Source organism: Chaetura pelagica, unplaced genomic scaffold (genome assembly GCF_000747805.2).
Source record: "Chaetura pelagica isolate M959 unplaced genomic scaffold, ChaPel_1.0 scaffold200, whole genome shotgun sequence".
Taxonomy (NCBI): domain Eukaryota; kingdom Metazoa; phylum Chordata; class Aves; order Apodiformes; family Apodidae; genus Chaetura; species Chaetura pelagica.
The window spans coordinates 1,092,261-1,112,616 of record NW_009951949.1 but is presented as its reverse complement, the minus strand read 5'-3'; the positions used below and the strand labels follow the sequence as shown (position 1 = coordinate 1,112,616).

Below are 20,356 nucleotides of genomic sequence, written 5' to 3'. Positions count from 1 at the left end.
TAATGCCCAGCTCTCAGCAATTAGAAGCAACATAACAAATTTAATTGTTCTTTCCTAATCCTTCCATACCATTAGGTGGTTCCATTTTTTTACATTGACATGAAAAATCAAAGTATTTTTTCTTTGCCATCTCTATCTTCTCTCTTGTCTTCCCAAAAACATAGTGCTGGAAAGGGAATTTAAAGGAAGTTAAATATTGGGAGATCTAAGCAAGGGCCTTGTATGTGCAAAAGATCTGAATAACAGTTGATATACTCCAGTGTTGATTGCAGTTCCACTGTTTACTGGATGGTTAGGAAGATGCTTGAAACCTCAGCTGACTATACCAAGTAATGGAAATATCCATCTACAAAGTAGATGCCTGGAGAAGTAAGGAAAAATTAAGAAAATTGAAAAAAAATGCCCTCAAGAATACATTTCACATCTGAAAACCTTGGAATTCAAAGCAGACTCCACGTTTGTTCTTTCTGGGTTAAAAAGGAAAAAATCTACTGCATGTTTTTCCTTGTTCTGAAAGGAGAGAGGCACATGAGGTAAAGAAGAGAATGAACCTGGATTTGCTTTTTTTTCTTCCTTTTTGTGAGACAATGAAAGGAAAAGGAAGAAGAGGGCTTGCCTTGCAGAATAAATCTCTTACAGGGAAATACAGGGTTTGAACAGTGTTTAGTAAGACTGCTAAGATGCCAGAGAACATACACAAAAAAAGTATAAATGTCAAGGATCATTTTAAAACAAAAATGATCCTTAGGAAGAATTAATATAGCTACTTAATTCCTCACAACAGAATTGACCTCAACTATCACAATTAATGAGCTGAAATGTAACATTCAGAAGTGTGGCTTTGCAGATTCCTTTGACTAGGTTTCCTTTTAGCAGGTGATAGCTTTGAAAATATACAAGTCTGTAACTTCATCTACAGGGCTAGATTTTTCTGTAATGCATCTAAAAAAACCTATTATCTTTGGTGTTTTGGTTGTGAACTCCATAGGCTGTTCAGACTCTTTTACAGGTAGAAAAAAAAAAAATCAGAAATGTCTTTTCAATGTTTTCTTTTTTACTCAGAATTCCTTACAGCCATCTATGTACCCTTTGGGTCATAGTCTTTAAGCTGTTTTACCTGAAGTTTTGCATTTCTTTAATGTGTAGTTGAATTGAGAGAGTGTTGGCATCATTCACAGAGCAGAAATGAAACCAGAGCAGAGACTACAGAATTGCAGTAGGCAACTTCCTATTATAACTTGTGTTTTTTGGGCAGATTATTAATTTTGAAGGCTTTGCTTGTTAATAAAGATGGGCTGTGATAAACTTCCAGTATAAGTACAAGATTTTTTTCCTTTCTGATGTTATTTGTCTTGCAGTTTACATACTGCAAAATGAGTATTTTTGTTTTGTTTAATGCATATTCGAGATCCATGAAATGAAAGCCTGCAGATGTCATTCTGACAGGACTGACAGTTATGAGCATAGGGCTCAGCTGCTATAGGCTTCTAAACTTAATGACAATTTTAAAATAGATGATTAAGCACTCTGTGGAAGGATAGTCAATGTCAGTTTTAAGATGGTTGTCAGAATAAAGACTGTTTTATCACTGGCTCTAGCAGGCAAAATTATGTCATTCCTTATGCTTCAAAGTTTGCCCTTGTTATTCTGGGGTCTTCGTGGACTGACAAACAATAGGTGACATTTAAGTTGTATACAGGTACTTATTTGTGGGTATTGGTAATCAATTCTGATAAAGTTTTTGTTTAGGAAGCCTTATCCTAGCAATAACAAATATTAATCCATCCTCTTTAGATATACATTTGCCCACACCAGAACTGTATTATTTCTGACCTGGATTATTTTCACAGAATCACAGAATTGTCAGAGTTGGAAGGAATCTAGTCCAACTCCCCTGCTAAAGCAGGATCCTCTAGAACACATTACTCAGGACTTAATTCAGGAAAGTCTTGAATGTTTCCAGAGACGGAGACTCCACAACCTCCCTGGGCAGCCTGTTCCAGGACTCTGTCACCCTCATAGTAAAGTTTTTCCTCATATTTAAGTGGATCTTCCTGTGTTCCAACTTGTGCCCATTGCCCCTTATCCTGTCACTGGGAACTACTGAACAGAGTCTGGCTCCATCCTCCCTGTACCCAGCCTTCAGATAATTAGAAGCATTAATAACGTCTCCCTTCAGCCTTCTCATCTCCAGGCTAGAGAGTCCCAGCTCTCTCAGCCTTTCCTCATAAAGGAGATGCTCCAATCCCCTAATTACCTCTTTTTCCCTCTGCTGGAGGGATTTAAAATGTTTTAGCTTAAAAGAAAAACAAACTGAAACAAAGAAACACAACCATGTTTCTCTTGTGTTGGTTTAGAAGTGAATTTAAGGTCTTGTTTTTATAGAAATGCTTTACCTGCTAATTTGTTCTAAGGGTATAAATTAAGACTTTTTATTTTGTTAGTAATCAATATAATATTAGAAACATTTTGTATAATATTAGTAATTATGTGCTAGTGATCATACATTAGTGATTTCCTTCTCATTCAGATGGTAATGACTTGGCAGCATCAGTTTGTAGAGTATTTTCTGAATATTGTCAGCCCTGGGTCTGGCTGTGGTTAGAAAGAAAAGAAACAACAGATTTGCTTTTGATGTCCTACAAACATGTCAAAGACTATTTTTCTGTCAACTATGTAAAAGACACAGTTATATTTACATGAAATATAAAAGCATAATGGAGAAATACTATGTAATAAGGTTTGTTCTTTAGTTTCTATTCAGTGGTCTTAATACAAATAGAAATGTCATTATGAAATGGAAGACTGTATGAATACCATAATCATGGCCTAAAACATAGTTTTGAATCCAAACAACTGCAAATTTATGCTTTTGCCTTAGTTTCTATCAGAATTTCTTGTCTGCTTATTAAAGTGATTACTTTTTTTACAAGGAGAAATGGTTTTAAACTGGAAGAGAGATTTAAGTTAGACATCGGGAAGACATTCTTCACTGTGAGGGTGGTGAGTCTGCACAGGTTGCCCAGAAAATCTGGGAAAGCCTCATCCCTGGAAGTGTTCAAGGCCACGCTAGATGGGGCTTGGAGCAACCAGGTCTAGTGGCAGGTGTCCCTGCCCATGCAGGGGATTTGGAACTAGATGATCTTTAAGGTCCCTTCTAACCCAAACCATTCTATGATATGAACACATTTGTCTTGTTTTGGACACATGGGAACTTGTGCATGTGTATCAAGCATATAAACCTCTGATCAGCAAGTTACTTGTCCTTTATTGCATTTTTTCACCGAATTAAAAGATAGAAAGGCTAAATACTAGGCAATAGGTGGTAGAGAAATTAAATTTGTTTGACAAATATATTGGTTCAGTATCTGCACCTCCTACTCTTCTTTCATGGGCGCTTGCAAGATCTTCAGCCATCCCAACTGCAAGCATAATTTTAAATATAAAATACCCACATCCACATTTATACTGTGGACCAGGAGCAGGGTGAAGAAACAATATCCAAAATGAGATCATATATGGTTTGTCTTCTAATTAATGAACAAAAAGGACCTAAGTTATCATTGTTACATTGCTACCTTAGGGCATAGGTATATCCTTCAAACCTTCTTCTTTCCAAAGATAGAATGTGTAATTATAAGCACTGCTTCTTAAAATGTAACTGCTTGTTCTTCTTGCTTCCCTTCTCCTACACAGTGGAGCAGATTACTATGACTATGGCCACGGACTGAGTGAAGAAACTTATGACTCTTATGGTGAGTAGCTTTATAAGCTGAATAACTACAGTTGTAGACTCTCCAAAAACACAGTCAGAGAAGAATTTCTAGAAGGCAGGCTTCAGTTCTGCAGAGGGTAACAGCTGCTCAGGGCTCCATGCATTGTCACAAAGCTCCACAGATCATTATTGAGAAAAAACACTGAAAGAGGTTTCTGTGGTCTGTCAACAAACAGAGTCATGTGAAATTAAACCCAAAGAAACAAAAAATGAAATATAAATCGTGCTGCGAGTACCTGTTTCATGTCACATTCAGGGGGATTTAAGGGGGGAAAAAAGGGTACAGGAGCTGTTTTGCACCTGGAAGCAAATGCTTCTAGTGTGGCACAACTGTTGTTGGAACTTGGTACAAGGAAAGAATATGCTGAAGTTCTCCACTGAATCGGGGCCTAATTGAGTGCATCTTAGACTTGGATGGTCTTTTTCTATTAGTTCATTCTCATGCATCAGTCTTGTGAAATCAAGCAGGGAGCCATTATGTAAAGGTTATGAAAGTACTTTAGGTAACTAATAGACATGAGGGCAGTGGGCTACTCATATGGAGGCAAAACAATGTGTAATGAAACAAAAAATGTGTCAGTGGTAAAGATCACATTTTTTTAAGCTAGAAGTGTGGTAGTGACAGGTTTAATTAAAGAAATCTGTTATGGATTAGAGGCATAAACCATGTTAAAAGCTCCTTTGCTTAAGGGATAAATGTTAAATCTCTGGCTAGAGATGAGAGAAATGTAATCTGATCACTCAAATCTCAAAGATTTCAGGATTGTTAGTAATTAGAGTAAAAGAGTTGTAACTCTGGGTAATGGATTCCTTGGTGATTTTAGAGCTCTCCTTAAAAATTTTTCATGGTGTCTTTTCTTGAGCTCCATTTCAAAGTGCTTCCTGGTAAAAACTACAATGATCTCAACTAAGTTGTTGTGATCAATGTCACCTAATGCAGAAGTTTGCTCAATGTCGTCTGCTTGAACTAATTATTTTGCTTAAGGGGAAAGTCAGTTCATCAAAATAATAAGTCACTTGAAATTCATCCATCTCCCAACAATTTGTCTTGATAGATATACAGCTTGAATCTTTATTTCAGCATTAAAATAAACTGTTTGCCATTACTTGCCTGATATTTCTAAGAGCATTTCATTAATGCAAAATTGAGGGAAAAATATATAAAACTACTTAATGTAAACAGAGCTGACTGATGAGGAAAAAGGTAGATTGCAGTATTTAAGACTGAAAATATGGATTTTTTCATTGCTTTTGCTTTTAAAATTGGTTTTCTATTTATCAAAGCATAGCCACTCAGAATATTAAGCGATGTATTTACTCAAGTTGAGAGGAAGGCCATAAATTACTTGGAGAATGTTTATGGATTTGCAGCCATGAAAACTTTTGCATATACAAATAAATAGTTACATTTTTTAACTAGCTGACCCTCATATGTTTATGGATTTGCAGCCATGAAAACTTTTTCATATACAAATAAATAGTTACATACTTCATTTTTTAACTAGCTGACCCTCACGTACATCCCTAAATGCAGAGTAAATAAACATTTCTGCAGTGTGCTAAGAATATTAGGTGCCTCAAACTAGAAATTCACAAGACCTGGAGGCTCCAGAGCTGGGCTCAGTGCTCCAGGTGAGGTCTCACCAGGACAGAGTAGAGGATCAGGATCACCTCTTGATCTGCTGGCCACACTTCTTTAGGAACTTTGGTTTATTTTATTTTTTTTAGTGGACTAGAGAGACAAAGTAGTGCCTACATTTTGTTACTTTACATTTGCTTTCCACCATTTGGTTCTGGATTACATTGGGTTCACTTGGGCACCTAGGTTGTCTGGGGCAGGGCAACTCTACAAAGTAGATACGGAAGTACATCCACTGTTTTCAGGAGTGTTTAATTTGGGGGTGGGTTGTGTTGTTTTTTTCTTTTTTATTCTCTCAAGGGTGACAGTCTGATTTGTTTACTCACTTGGTTTAACAGTACTTAGTGCACTTTACACTCTGCATTTAGTCCTGTGTTTTCCCTCCTGTTGTAATTGCCTGGCACAGTAGGTCTGACTCTCCTTTAAGACAATATTTTGCTACTTTTTGTTGACATTTTCAGTAAAATGTGGTAGTATTATGAAACATTAAACACAGCACAGGTTTTTCACAAAGTTTTGTTGCCAAAATTCAAGCAAGAAATTTCCCTTGCCCTTTTAAGTGTTTTAATCCACCTTACTACTTATTGCATCTTAAAGAAAGTGTATGATTGCAGTGAATTTGATTATTACCCCTAGATTGCTAGGAGCCACAGGTGTTTGTAGTGATCCTTGAGGCTTTTCATTATTGAGTTGTATATTTGAATTAAGCCTGAATTGGTACTGATGCAAATAAACGTATTTCTGAGGGTAGCTTATTTGCTTATACATAATTCATATCTTCCATTGGTTTCATCTAAGTATAGTTATTTGCAGGGCTGCTACTCTAGCTGGCATTTCTGTGTATTTGCAACATGCAGATCCAGCTGAATGCCAGAGCCCTAAAGAATTTTGCCATTCGGCTGTCACACTTCCTGCTGCTCTGTGCTGAGAAATCACTGCAGTATCATTTGTATAGGTGTGCTGTACCCAGATTTTTGATTCAAGTGTTAGACTTCACTCTGTACACCTCCATGTCAGTAAAGAAAATCATAGACTCATTAAGGTTGGAAGGGAAGTCAAGTATCAAGTTCCAACCCCCCTGCTGTGAGCAGGGAACCCTACCACTAGATTGGTTTGCACAAAACCTGGTCCAGCCTGGCCTTAAAAACCTCCAGGGATGGGGCATCAGCAACCTCCCTGGGAAACCCATTCCAGTTCTTCACCACCCTCATAGGGAAGAATTTCTTCTTGATGTCTAACCTAAATCTCCCCTCTCTCAGTTTAAAACCATTACCCCTTTTCCTATCACTATCTTTGCTGGTGAAAAGCCCCTCTCCAGCTTTCCTGTAGCCCCTTCAAGTACTGGAAGGAGCTATAAGGTCTCCTCAGAGCCTTCTTTGGGGAGAGAATGTTGCTATCCAATTCACAATTAAATTTAAAAAAAGTGTAGCATGTGAGAACATTGGAAGGTGTTTAATTGTATTTTTCCTCCTTGTAGGGCAAGAAGAATGGACCAACTCACGACACAAGGCACCTTCTGCAAGGACAACAAAAGGAGTCTACAGAGACCAGCCATATGCCAGATACTGATTGTACTGTCTGATGTTGTGAAATATCCAGTCTTCACCAGTCCTGTATACTGTTCAAAGTAATTTTTTCTATGAACAATCCCTTTTTATTAAATCAAAGAGCATAAAAATCTGAATGGATGGACTGAACTTAAAATATTCTGTTGAAAGAACGACCTGGACAGAAGGATATGTAAAAAAAGGAACTTTGTTATTTCCAAAGTGTATTTGAAAGAATAGGTGATCAAAAAAATAACCTTTGATTAACTAGTGTTAAACAAAAAAATAGGTTTACTAAATATGTTAGTCCATTCTTTTAACATAGCGTAACCTTTTATTTTAAAGTTTTTCAACAATTTAGTTTTTAGTTTTTATTTTCAGCCATTTGCTAGATTTTCTCTTTGCAAACATGAGTAAAAAGGGAAGCAAATTACAAATGCAAATAATGTGGTATTTTGTAACTCAAGTCTTGAAATGTTCTGTAGTGTTAAGCAAAGTTTTACCCTTGCTTGATACTAAATAAACTTTTGAAAGAAAATCAGTGTGTGTGAGATTAATTTTATGCTTTATCTTATAATAAAACTTCATAAATAGTAGTAAACAGGGAGAAATGTTTAACCGTGATCAACATAAAAGGCTCATATTAAACATTGCACAACTTCTTAAAAAAAAATGGTATAAACCTAAATGTGTATATATCTATATACATACTCACAGTAGATATAAATGCTGTTTAAAGTATCCAAATGGTATGGATCTGTTTGAGTGCCAGATTAAATCAAAAGATCTTTGTTAAAAATGGTTTAAAATAGCTACTGAATTTTCTGAAAAAGATGTGACTAGTTTTCATCTTGTTGAGCATTTTTTCACTAGTGCAACTTTGGATTTTTTGAGAATTTTGGCACGTTAATGACCACCTCTCCATGCTGGAAGCAATAAACACAAAGCTTTTAAAGACTTTCTGACTTGACTAATTGAGGTCGCTTTCGTCAGAGGCAGAGGATGTGTAACCCTTAAAACGGTCTTCATTTGCAAAGGTAAATAAATCAAATAAGATTTTAATCTCACTTAATTTATCTTAATATAACCAATAAAACCAGGGAGGCTACAACTTGGAAAGTTACATTTTTAGAATGCAGGAAAGACTCTGAGGACACCTAAATTCTCATTTTAAAACAGTTAATTTGTATTAGTCATCTAAAAAGCCTTAGCTTAGCTAGTTAAATTTGGACAAACTATTCCCTATTAAACAACTGTAAAACCTCATAACCAAAAGTTTGTAATATATTCTTTTCCATAAATTCTAGTAACTTAAATATTGCAATGTTATCTAAAGTTTTTCTGTTAATCATTAAGTTTCTATTGTAGTTTCATTTACATTGTTTTCTTTAGTTTTTATGTTAAAGTCTTTGAAATTTAGTAAAAATATCATCTTTTCTTTTGCCAGGAAACCCACCTCCTTGGACAGCCAAGAGAACAAAAACCTTAATCTTCTGATGCTTTGGTAGGTACTTCTACTGGCCTGTACAATTATTAGATAAGCAATGGAGTTTTGCTTGGGTCCTTAGTTCTTTATACACAAGTCTTTAAATTTCATAATGATGAGAGGTACTGAGCTGGAGGTCAGCAAAAATCTTTGGCTATGTTCAGTTCTTGTGGGAAAAGTCATAGTTTTAAGCTATCATTAAACAGGACATTGAACTGTCCCAGTATGTGGACACTGTCCTCTGTCTATTTATTGAAAAGCCTACATAGCTCTGACAGCACTTCAACCAATTAAGTATTTCATTGGGCAGAGGAAGGTTAAAGCAAATGAATGGAAATTTATGCTAGTAGTCTTCAAATGGGAATTTAAAACTCTAATCTGGTCAGCAAATGCTGAAATGGTTTTCCAAAGCAGAAAAAAAAAAAGCAATTTGTAGAATGATTTTCTAAGTCAAGCTTTTCTGCACAAGGTGCAGACTGATTTTTGGCATAAATGAAGGAGAACAAGTCCATTGAGAAACATTAGCTGAGGATGAGCTAGCTCTACTGTTTCTGGTGAATTCAATATGTAAAGTAAGAAATAACTGTATTTATGTTCAGATTGTGTACATTTTAAATGGAACTTCTTTTTTTCTTTGTTCCCTGCTTGGAATGGTAGTTCTTCCCCATCTCAGTGCCTTTAGTTGACATGATTTAAATGAACAGAGCTCTATAATTTGAAATATTGTGTATGTTGTATTGCCTCTGTATACCACAGTAAATTTGAAACTATCACAGTATATATATGTATAGATGTATATGTTAAAAGGCTTTAAGAACAATTTTGAGGCTATTTTAAAAATTTAAAGCAAAGGACTCTTTTAAGTTTAGGAGAGCTCAGATAAGATTCTGCTCTGGTGCTCAAAGGGCCAAGTTATGATACCAGCTTTTAGAACTGCTATGGCAAAACTGAGTATCTTAACATCTTTTAGAATTATTTTAATGGAAATGGCCAAATCTCCAGTTTTGATCATATCTTAAATGACATAATATGGTGAGCTACAGAAGTCATAACAAGTTTTCAATTGCATATTGAAGATTTATATTAACCATATACAATGAAACTCGATGGGTTGAAACTAAAATATCCAGTAGCAGGGATGGCTGGTAGATAAATAAGTGAATCAGAAGTGAATTTGACCGTCTGTAATATTTATCCAACTCTTTTTTTAAATGTCACCTTTCTTTTTTACCTCCTCTATGGAGAATGAATGCATTGTTAAGCATTTGTGTCACTTCTCTGCTACTCTGTCCTGAAGTCCTGTGAACACTTAAATTGTTCCAGGTTGTCTGGGTGAAAAAATGTGTCCTGGCAAATCACGCAGAGGCTGTTTGGGGGTGCCATTGTGTTACAGAGTGTCATACTACTGGTTCCTGCTGGTCACATGAGTAAATTAAAAGACAATTCAGCTCCTGACAGAGCTCACCCATCCTGTGGTCAGAATTGATTGCTTAAGTCATGTGCCAGATGTGCACCTGACAGGAGTAGTAGTCTGTGGTCAAATGGTGCTCCCATTGAGTATCTGTGGCCCATTTTATTTGAAAAGTTAACCATGTGAGTCCAGTTTTGTTCTTGTAATGAGTTAAAGGATGTAAATTTGATACATCTGAAAATCTGCATATATGAAACATAAGTGGTACAAATCTTTAATCCGTTTCTTCCTTCTTCTGATGCTCCACATTGATACATATTTCTCCTAAGAATGTTTTCAAGCCTCTTAAAAAAATGTTCTGTCACTTCTTATGTCTAGTGCATGTGTGTACAATAGACCACATCAGTTCAAACAGCTGGTACTAGATATTCTGCCACATATTGACAGTACAAAACTTCACTTGACAGTTTCTGAAATAGCATGCACCATCACTGTGTTCTGCTATTGCATTTCTGGTTTGTTTTTTTGGAGGAATCTCTGAATTGCAATCAGGTTTTGAACAGAGGGGAAAAAACAATCTAAAGGTCTCTAAAATGAAAAAAAAATAATTATCAACATAGAAGGCATCCTTCCTTCTATTGTGACAAACTAACCTAGAAATGTTTATCCATTCTGGTAGTGTTTTATATTCTGACACTGGTCAATTGACCTATGTTACTGGTGAGACAAGTAATGTAAATTATTACAATTAGTCACGTCATTAATTTGCCTTTCTTGAGCCTTTTTCATCACATTTACACTGAATTTCAATGACAGTTTCTGCAATGGTTTCAATAATTCTACATGTATTGATTATATGCATAATTACCTGATGCCACTTCTTATAGTCTGACAGAATTCATAGTCTCTAGTCTCAGGATGCATACTAATAAATTGTATTTTGCTCTTTTTCAGGAACTTCTGCCATGTTAATTATGGACTGCTTAGAGCATTGTACTTATCCGTATGCCTAGACAACGATGGGACAGGCTACGGAGTATGAAAATCCTGTTCAGTATTTTCTTGTATTAAAGCCTTAAAGTGTATGACAGGATACACTTTTTAAAACAATTGTATATTTAAACTCTTGATCGTTTAGTGATGCGACAATGTTTTATTTGGAGCTCAATAAAGACTTTTCATCTAGGTTCCTGTTACAAAGCAATAATGTAACCTCATGTTCCTTTAGTGGCTCTTTTTAGCCTTATGCAGCAAGTGTAAGAGAGTGTGTGAAGTCTCACAACTAGAATTTAAATGCTTTTGGAAACACCTTGTCTAATGTATGAAAAGCATGGATAAGTTAAAATGAAGATTGGTGTTTTATGCTGAAGCTTTTCTTAATAGCGAATTGTAAACAGATCTGCTCAGACTCTTGGGTAGAAGTGATATTCCAGCTTCCATTACCTTCAGAAACTTGTATAACATGAAGGTGTTTGAATCCCTGTCAACTATTCTATGCTCCTTTTATTCTCTTTCACTTGGTGTTTGATGCATAGAAATGTTTTCTCTTGTATGCAGTCACAGGTTTTCTAGTAGTAGAGTCTTAGATGACGCTTTTACACCTTGATAAATCTTGTAACAGTCATGTTTCCTCAGTGCTTTCCAGTTTATATTGATTGTGATTGTGATAATTTGTAACAGAAAATAAAATTCTGATAATTTAATTTCTTGTGTTCTTTTTTCTAAATACTGCCTGCAAAGTATGAATGTCCCATTTCTCAGTTATATTCCCATCAGGTGCATTTTTCTTCACTGAATCTCAAATTCATCCCCCCAAAAAAGCATAATTTGGGTCTGTCTTGTTTATTTAATTATGCAAATAAGCAATATCACTGAATAGTTTTATACCAAATACTTCCTCTTCAACATGTATTTATACCTTCTAATACCATATCCTGACTATTGAAGAATGACTTGGAAATGTATGGGGATGTGGGGAAAACTAAAATTTCCTGTTAACCCCTGGCACTGATCTAAGTGTCCTGGGTAATTTTTAATATATGAAAAAACTTTGGTAGTGTAAAAAAAAAAAGTGTATTTTTGACCTGCAAATATTGAAGGTAATAATAACAGTTAATTTCTCAGTCTGTATTGACTTTCCCTGCAATCATCTCACTACCACACTGCATTTCTGCAATGTTTTTCACAGCAGGCAGTAGTAATTATTGAAATAAATAGAAGCAAAATCCAAAAAGCTTTGAGTAAGCATAAGAGATGTATGGTGATGATTCCCTTCAGGCTGATAGGCAGGATCCTCTGGTGTAGAACAGCACCTGACATTTTAAATGCTAGCTTGGTATAGAAACTTGGTATAGATACTGCAGAGAGAATTTAGATAAGCAAAATGCAATTTCACTTGCTGTAATTCGAAATGGACACCAGGATTACCAGCACAGTCTCATTTGAGAAGTGCTATGAACTTTTTAAGGAGTGAAATAAGCCTTCCACTCTGGAGTGTTAATACTAAAATATTTTTATAATATGATTTATCTTAATATGTGACTACCAGAGCTATTGAGCAAATGTCTGAGATGCTGTCTGACTACTGTATCAGTTTGATTACTGAGTGGCCTGACACAGGACCTGCCAGGGTCCAGTCAAGGTGGGTTGACTGCAGACTATTCAGCTGTTACTCTTGCAAATACTTTGCTTGATTTCTCTAAAAGCTTAAGGACTCTTTGTGTCTGTGCTTTGAAGCCTAGACTTAATTTCTGCTGGTTTTTATTATCACTAGGTAGGGATTTATGTATTTCTTGTGCTTATGTCTTGAGTGAAATCTGTTTATGATGGGAATAGTTCTGCCCTTCAAGAAACCTTACGTTGTGTTCTGTGACACCAGTTCTGCAGAACGTGGCCTTAAATGTTTTGACCCTCCTGCTTCAAATGACTTGTCCAATCTGCATGACAGACTTTGCAATAGTGTTTATCTTAATTTGGGAATGTCCCCACATTTAGACACATATTTAAATGTATGACATAATATTCCATGACTGTATTAGAACAAACCTTGAGGTCACATCTTCCTAAATGATGTCACAGAGCATACTTTTCAAGTTAGAACTTCTCATCCTTGTGAGCAAACAGACTGAAAATAATTTAAAGTTCAAAATGAAAAGTCAAAATTAAAATATATCTATAATGATTGCTGATAAATAGGATAAAATCTGTCCTTGAGTGGTATTGCTTCCATTTCTCCACAAATAATTTTTGCAGTCTTTTTTACTAGTGTAGCATTATAGTTGTACTGTTTGTGGCACGATCACAATTTTGTGCTAAAAGGCCCAACTTACAGTAGAATTCCCAGGTTACCAATATCCAAGAATCTCAGTACTGTTGCAGCTGAGTAAATACAAACCAAGAATCAGAATATCTTTTATGAAAATGATTAATTGGATGAAGAGGCTGAGAATTATTTTCACAAGCTCAGCGATTTTGCCCAAGACAACTGCATTTTTTTAATGGGGAGAAAAACCCCTTTGGTAATGGAAATTATTAAAGGTATTTAGTGTTAAAGCACATGTTGCTAAGATGATAAATGTTTATGCAGCCTCAGATACTTCATTGAGTTTGCACTACATTAACCCTTGTCTTCAGGCAGACTTTCTCTACAGTTGCAAGTCAAGAGAATATCCCTGCAAAGTTGGATTTTGAAAATGCTTAGAAACTAGCTGAAGGCAGAAATAAAGCTGCTTTGTTGTGTAGGAGTGTTTTAGGTTTGTCACTGGGAAAGTATTAAAAAAGTATGAAATAGTCACATTCCTAAACATTTGGGATAGGACTTAATGGAAACTTCCACTTTTTAGTCAAAGATGTGCTTGACAATTCTGAAATTAAAATAATACAGATTTAGTAAAAAATATATGACAAACTTTCTCAGGATTCTTTATATCTACTAATCCAAATACCTCATGCTCTTTCAAATTAGAAAGCAACAGAGCTAGAATTTCTCACTAAACAAGGTTCCACTTGTATTATCCTGAGAAGAATCAAATGTAAATCAGACCTTGGAGCTGAGTTTCTGCTTTTGTAAAGCTAAATACTTATCCATCTCTTTATGCCTTTTGATATAGCATAGCTTTATATTCTTACTGTGATTTAAAATCAAGAAAGTAAGTTTTCACTCAAAATCAAATGTTGACCCCTTTGTGAAGATAAAGGGGAGTTTTTTTTTACTGATTTCTATACACTGATATATTTTTTTAAATCCAAATGTTTACTTAAGCAGCAAACTATGATCTCTCTGTAGTTTATTGTCTTCTACAGCACAAGACTAACTGGTAATATGTGCTACTGCTGTTGATCTGTTTGTGAAAGATCTTGGCACCCCAAACATCTCATGAAGATGAAACACACTTTTTGCTTACTTGATAAATCACCTTTCTTCACTCTGGTGTTTCTTCATGGGGAGGTAGCTGTTTCTTGTGGTTTTTACTGAGAAAATATGGATACTCCATCTCACAGAATTCACTGCACTTCTTAAGTGTGTATTTAAAAAGAAGGAAAATATATTTGTCTATAAGTTCATTGTTCTGATAATGAAATTACCAGTTCACAAATCCATGAATGAAGATGCTTTGGTTTCAGGTAGCGAGACTGTTGCAGAATTATGCTGGTAAACATCCATCCCCACACTCTGGGCTTTTACTAAATAATTTTGCAATGCTCATATCACAATATGGATACTATCAGTAGACCTTTGAGGATAGTTAATTACAGGCTTGAAAGCAGATGAGAAGACTGAGTATAAACTATGTTGAATGCTGCCTTCATGCATATTGGAAATCATCTGACTAATGATAATAATCAGAATTATCCACGTGTGTGAATTAGCCTTATTTCGTATGTTTCACTTTTTTACAGCACTTGAGGCTCTAGCTTGAAATGTTTTGAATAGAAAATTCCCTTGGATACTTCAAATATTCCAGTCATTATCTTCTCATACAGCATATTAATAAGAAAACTGTGTGTGCCTTTTTCTTTATTCACTTGAAAACTATAATATTTTTACATCAGAAACAGAGTCCTTTTAAAACTGGAAGAAATGTAAGTCAAGAAAGGAGAAGTCAAGAAACTGCCTCATCCTCAGGCAGTTACTCCTCTTGAAACAACTGCTGGATAAATGCATACGGGATTTTGGAAAAGTTCTGTGATATGTTTTATGGTAGTGATCATGATTTGTGTTTACTTTTCATTACAGAAGTGAGGAAATGAAAATTGAAAAAAATATTATAAGCATACTGCACAACAAGAAACTAGATAAAGAGTGTGGGAGATAGGTTATTAGAAAGCCATCTAAATACTAAAAATTATTTTGGATTTCAAATTCTGTAATGGAAGGGGAAAGACTCTCTATTCCAGAGCATACCTTCCCTGAACCAGCTTGGGAAGCCATAACACAGCTCCTCATCTTTAAAATGTCTTTATTATTATTATTATGTTTTCCATAAACTATTCCAACACTTATTCCATAGAGTTCAGTCTTGATTTAGACATATTTAATGTTAGGAAGTTGAAGTGATGCATCTCAGGTAAGAGAAACAGGTCACAGGCATCATCTATGATAAATACCTTTTTTTTTTTCTACCTATACTGAGCTTGTCTGGCATTGGAATCCTCACATAGTAGGAACAACTTTGTTAATTTTTGGTGGTATCCTTCAAAGATATAAGCAGATAATTTCTGTAAATGCCAAAATCAATACTTCTTGGAAAGGTCACTTTGTGTACTTCTGAATAATATTTATGTGCATGTGTACATAATTTAATGTGTTTGGTAAGGGCTCTTCAGAAGAATAATTCAAAGGACAGAAGATGATCTCTTACTGTGAGAGCCTTGATTATGGTTTGTAATTGCTTGCACAGGGAAAAAATAACAAGCACTAAATTACTCTAGTAGTGAAAAAATAAAAATAAAAGTAAGAACTAGTGCTAAGTGTAAAGCCTTGCAGTTTCAAATGAGAAATTAGGCTCAAATGAGAGTAATTAACCATAGCAGCAAGCTACATAGAGAGGAATGGGCTTCTGTTGGTTTTCCTGCATAGCAGGCTAGATCGAATGATCCATGATTGTTGTATAATAAATCTAACCATCACAAGAAAGCACTATTTTTATTTATTTATATTTTTTCCTGATTTGCAGGCTAATAATCTGTGGTGGTGAAGATGAATGAAATACCTTTTATTGATAAGGATGAATTTTTCATTTCTGTATGTGTGTTTTGTATGTATTGTACATGTCTTACTGCCTCTGCAAACAGTGAGCAATGGTAAGTCAGTATTTACTAATACTAACCTATCAACAAAACTTTTCTAACTTGTGCAAGCAACATTTAGAAGTCTTGTATGTTGCTGTGTTTAACTTGCAAGTTATGCTTTTTGAAAAATGACATCTGCTGAAGTTGAGAGACTCCTCTTAATGTACTGAAAGAAACAGGATAGATTTTTTGTTTCTGATTTTTTGTGCCTGCAACTCAGGCGACAAACTCTTGACTGGTTGCCCAGGCCCCCCTTATAGTCAACCAAGAGAAACAAGCTGAGAAGATGACTTGTCTTTTTGAGACATAAGTACATCGAGATGAGGTGACTCAACCTCTGAAAGCCTTGACTCATGTGGGTGATAAAATTCCTTTGGATGTTGAAACCTTTGAAGCCTGAAATGAAGCGTGGTGAATGCCACTTAAATTTCCGTTCAAAATCCAGCTTTGGTGATACTTTGAAAACCACAGCAATTGATGGGGTCTGGAAGTGAATAGATACTTGGAGAAAATTACTGAAGATGGCTCACAGTAATGTGTGTAGAAGATGTTGTTTGCCACACAGTATAGAGGGGACTATTCCAAATTGGCAGGAGTAGGTGAGAGGATGTGTGTGTAACTGTGTTAGTCACCCACTGCTACTCGAGAGAGTCCAGAGGAGAGCAACAAAGATGACTGGAGGACTGGAGCATCTCCCTTATGAGGAAAGGGTGAGAGCTGGGACTCTCTAGCCTGGAGATGAGAAGACTGAGGGGACACCTTATTAATTCCTGTAAATATCTGAAGCGTAGGTGCAAGGAGGATGGAGCCAGACTCTTTTCAGTAGTTCCCAGTGACAGGACAAGGGGCAATGGGCACAAGCTGGAACATGGGAAGTTCCATTTAAATATGAGGAAAAACTTCTTTACAGTGAGGGTGACAGAGCCCTGGGACAGGCTGCCCAGGGAGGTTGTGGAGTCTCCTTCTCTGGAGATATTCCAGACCCACCTGGATGCAGTCCTGAGTAAAGTCCTCTGGGTGATCCTGCTTTAGTGGGGGAGTTGGACTAGATGATCTCTAGAGGTCTCTGACATCTCTGTGTTTCTTTCAGCAAAAGTTTTATGCTCTCCTGCTTGTAAGCAGAAGGGAAATGCAGACTGTCTTGACAGCTTCTGCTCCAAATATTTCTGTGGCACAGCCTTCTCAGCAAATGTATTTTCCAGGATGTTTTCATACTCAGTATTTGTTTCTAAAACCTTCTGTTAAACATGGCTAGGTGGTTTTGTTTCTAAGCATCTGAAATCTAAGGATTTACTAGAATATTGGCTGAGAGGTCTTGTACAAGAGGGAATTTACAGTTATGTTGTAAATGTTAGTCACTGCTTAGAGGAATGGTTTAAATAGGATTGGCTGAAGGAAAAACTAGAGAGTAGAAAATTGAGAGCTGGATTTCTATGCATAAAAACTTAGAATAATAGGAAAGAAAAGTTTCCCTATTTCAACCTACTGTCTAAAACACTGGTATCCAGCACCCATGAATAATCATTAGATGAAAATAAAAAATCTCTAGTGTATTTATCCAGTTATTCAGGGCTGGATAAATAAGATTAGCTCTCCTCTGGAAGATGTGCAAGATATCTTTTAACCAGGAAACAGAAATTATACAGCCCTTCTGCCAGTGGAAATTTAAGATTTAAAACTTGCATGCTTCGTAATGTTTAAGGAATTTGCTAACTTTCAAAGACTGTTGTGTTAAGGAAGAGGTGATGCATGTAGATAATTTTGCACTACACAGAAGAAGAGCGGAAACAAGCCTGAAATTTATAATTGCTGCAATTTTCCATGGCTAGTACTGTTCCACTAAGACTTTCTATCAAACTTGTATAAATTTGATATTCCTCAGAAACTGGATTTTTTCCAGGAAAAGCACTGATTGCAGGAAAACATGTATTGGCAACAGAGTTACAATTTAATTTTAAAATAAAATCTTTCAAAACTTTTTTCAAACACGTACATGACATTCTCTCAGAACATGCCTAGTGTTGTTTAGCCACTAAAAAAAATTGAGAAGATTAATTAAGAGAGAAAATAACAATAACAAAAAAAATAATGTAGAAACAAGAACATCAGGACACCGACAGAAGTTTCAAATTGTAGTTCTTTGTGTTAGCATAGTCTTGGGCAAGTGGCCCTGGGTGGCCCTGCTTGAGCAGGGATGAAGGGGGTGGCTAAAATGACCTCAAGGGGTCCCTTCCAATCTCTAGCACCCTGTAAATCTGTAGCATAGGAATGTCACTGTGGCACAAGTTCTACGTGAACTGGACACCTGAGACATTAACTGTGTCCCAATCTTCCTTCTTCCCTTCCACTCCACTGGTCTCTACACCTGTACACATGGTGCACTCCATCCTATTATCCTTTACAGGTCCCTAAGGCAGGCTATGAGGAACTGCCTGCCACCAGTTCTTCAAAACAGTGACCATTACCCTTGGAGGTCAGCATCCAGCTATGTTTTTCACTGAAGCCAAGTTTTCCAGGTCTTAAGTCTGGACTGTAGTTGTTCTAGGTTCCTTTACAGACAGCTGTGGTAGAAAGCCTTTGAAGAAAGGGAGACACGGGTGTGCCAGGTATGACTTGGCTAGGCTCAGGACTATGAGAGCACTCTTCTTCTATGCTAGAAGCTTCATTTGATTGCCTGAGGTCAGCTGACACCTCCTTACCCACATTAAAGGCTCATGTCTATGCTAGAAGCTTCATTTGATTGCCTGAGCTGAGTTTGTCAGCTGACACCCCCTTACCCACATTAAAGGCTCATTAAATAATTTCAGTTGTTATAGTAATAGAATTAATTTAGTAATGAATAAACACACTAAAGATGAAGTCTGTGCTCCCTCCTCTGTCTTCTCTTTTCTGCAAACACAGACTGTAAGTGAGCTGATTCTAAGTTCCTGTGATCAGCATGTTAGCAGGAAAGAGCTCAGTTCCTCATCCCACTTCATCACCAGACCCACTATTGGCATTCACTGGTTCTGCTAATTCAAGTGGAGGATTGTGTAAATGGGAATGCTGCTAATCAAACAGTGCTTGAGAAACTGTGCTACTTATTAATCATCCCTGCAGATCTTTTGTTCTACTACAGGTACATCTAGAGAGTAGGCAACAGTTTCAATTATATGCAGGCATTCATTTTTCAAAGAGTTTCTTAGTATTAAAACCCCCCGCACAAAACAAACAGCAAACACAACATAAAAATCTAGGAAACTGCAATTTATTATTTACTTTCTTTTGAGCACCTGCAGCATTTCACATCTAGTGGGCAGAACACTGCATTAGTTCTGTGGATGTATTGTTCCTAATAGCTCTGTGAAACAGACTTTTAAAATTAAAAAGCCTCAGCTATATTTTAGAACAGACCTCCTGATCCATCTGTCTTTCAAAAGAACAATAATAAGAATTTTAAGTACCTGGCCATGGTATCCTAAAGTTTGATTAGGGCAGAGCAAGATTTACAGCTTTGCTTTAGTCAGCTACTTGCCCAAGTAGAAACCAAAAGGAGTTTTAAATTTTTGGTATTAGGGTCATATTTACAAATCAGGGCTGCTATATTTATTTAAAAAAAAATGATCAGCTCTTTTAAGCTCATGGGTTGAGATAAAGACAGATCACTGTGGTGGGTTGACCTTGGCTGGCCACAAGGTGCCCACCAAATTATCAAACTGGAGGAGAGAATCTGAAGAAAGGCTTATGGTTCTGAATGAAGACAGGAAGATCACTTAGCACTTACCCTCACAGGTAAAAAAAATAGACTCAATTTGGGGAAATTGAATTTGTTCCAAATCAAAATCAGAGCAGGATAATAACAAACAAGAACAAATCTAAAAACACCTTCCCCTCACTACCTCCCTTCTTCCTGTGCTCAACTTCACCCCAATTTCTCTACCTTCCCCCACCTCAGCAGCACAAGGGGACAGGGAACAGAGGTTGTGGACAGTTCATCACATGCTGACTCTGTCACACCATCCTCCTCTCTCTCTTCCCAGGCTTCAGCATGGGATATCATCCATGGGAGACAACCTTTTTCTTAAGGAACCAGTGACCCCATGAACATCCACCTGCTCTGGCATGGGGTCCTCCACAGGCAGCAGGTGGATATCTGCTCAACCATAGACCTCCATCAGCTTCAGGGAGGCAATCTGTCTCACCATGGTTATCATATCACCTGCAGGGC

The 20,356-nt window shown here is 36.5% G+C and overlaps 1 protein-coding gene across 1 annotated transcript in view; it reads left to right on the top strand.

The window, feature by feature from the left end:
* Positions 1–7,499, top strand: part of KHDRBS3 (KH domain containing, RNA binding, signal transduction associated 3) — an 84,272-nt gene extending 76,773 nt beyond the window's left edge. Inside the window, exons 8-9 of the mRNA XM_009997728.1 lie at positions 3,697–3,755; positions 6,892–7,499. Coding sequence (XP_009996030.1) covers positions 3,697–3,755; positions 6,892–6,983 — 151 coding nt within the window. The 3' untranslated portion in view covers positions 6,984–7,499. The remainder of the gene's footprint in view (positions 1–3,696; positions 3,756–6,891) is intronic.
* The last annotated feature ends 12,857 nt before the right edge of the window (positions 7,500–20,356 follow it).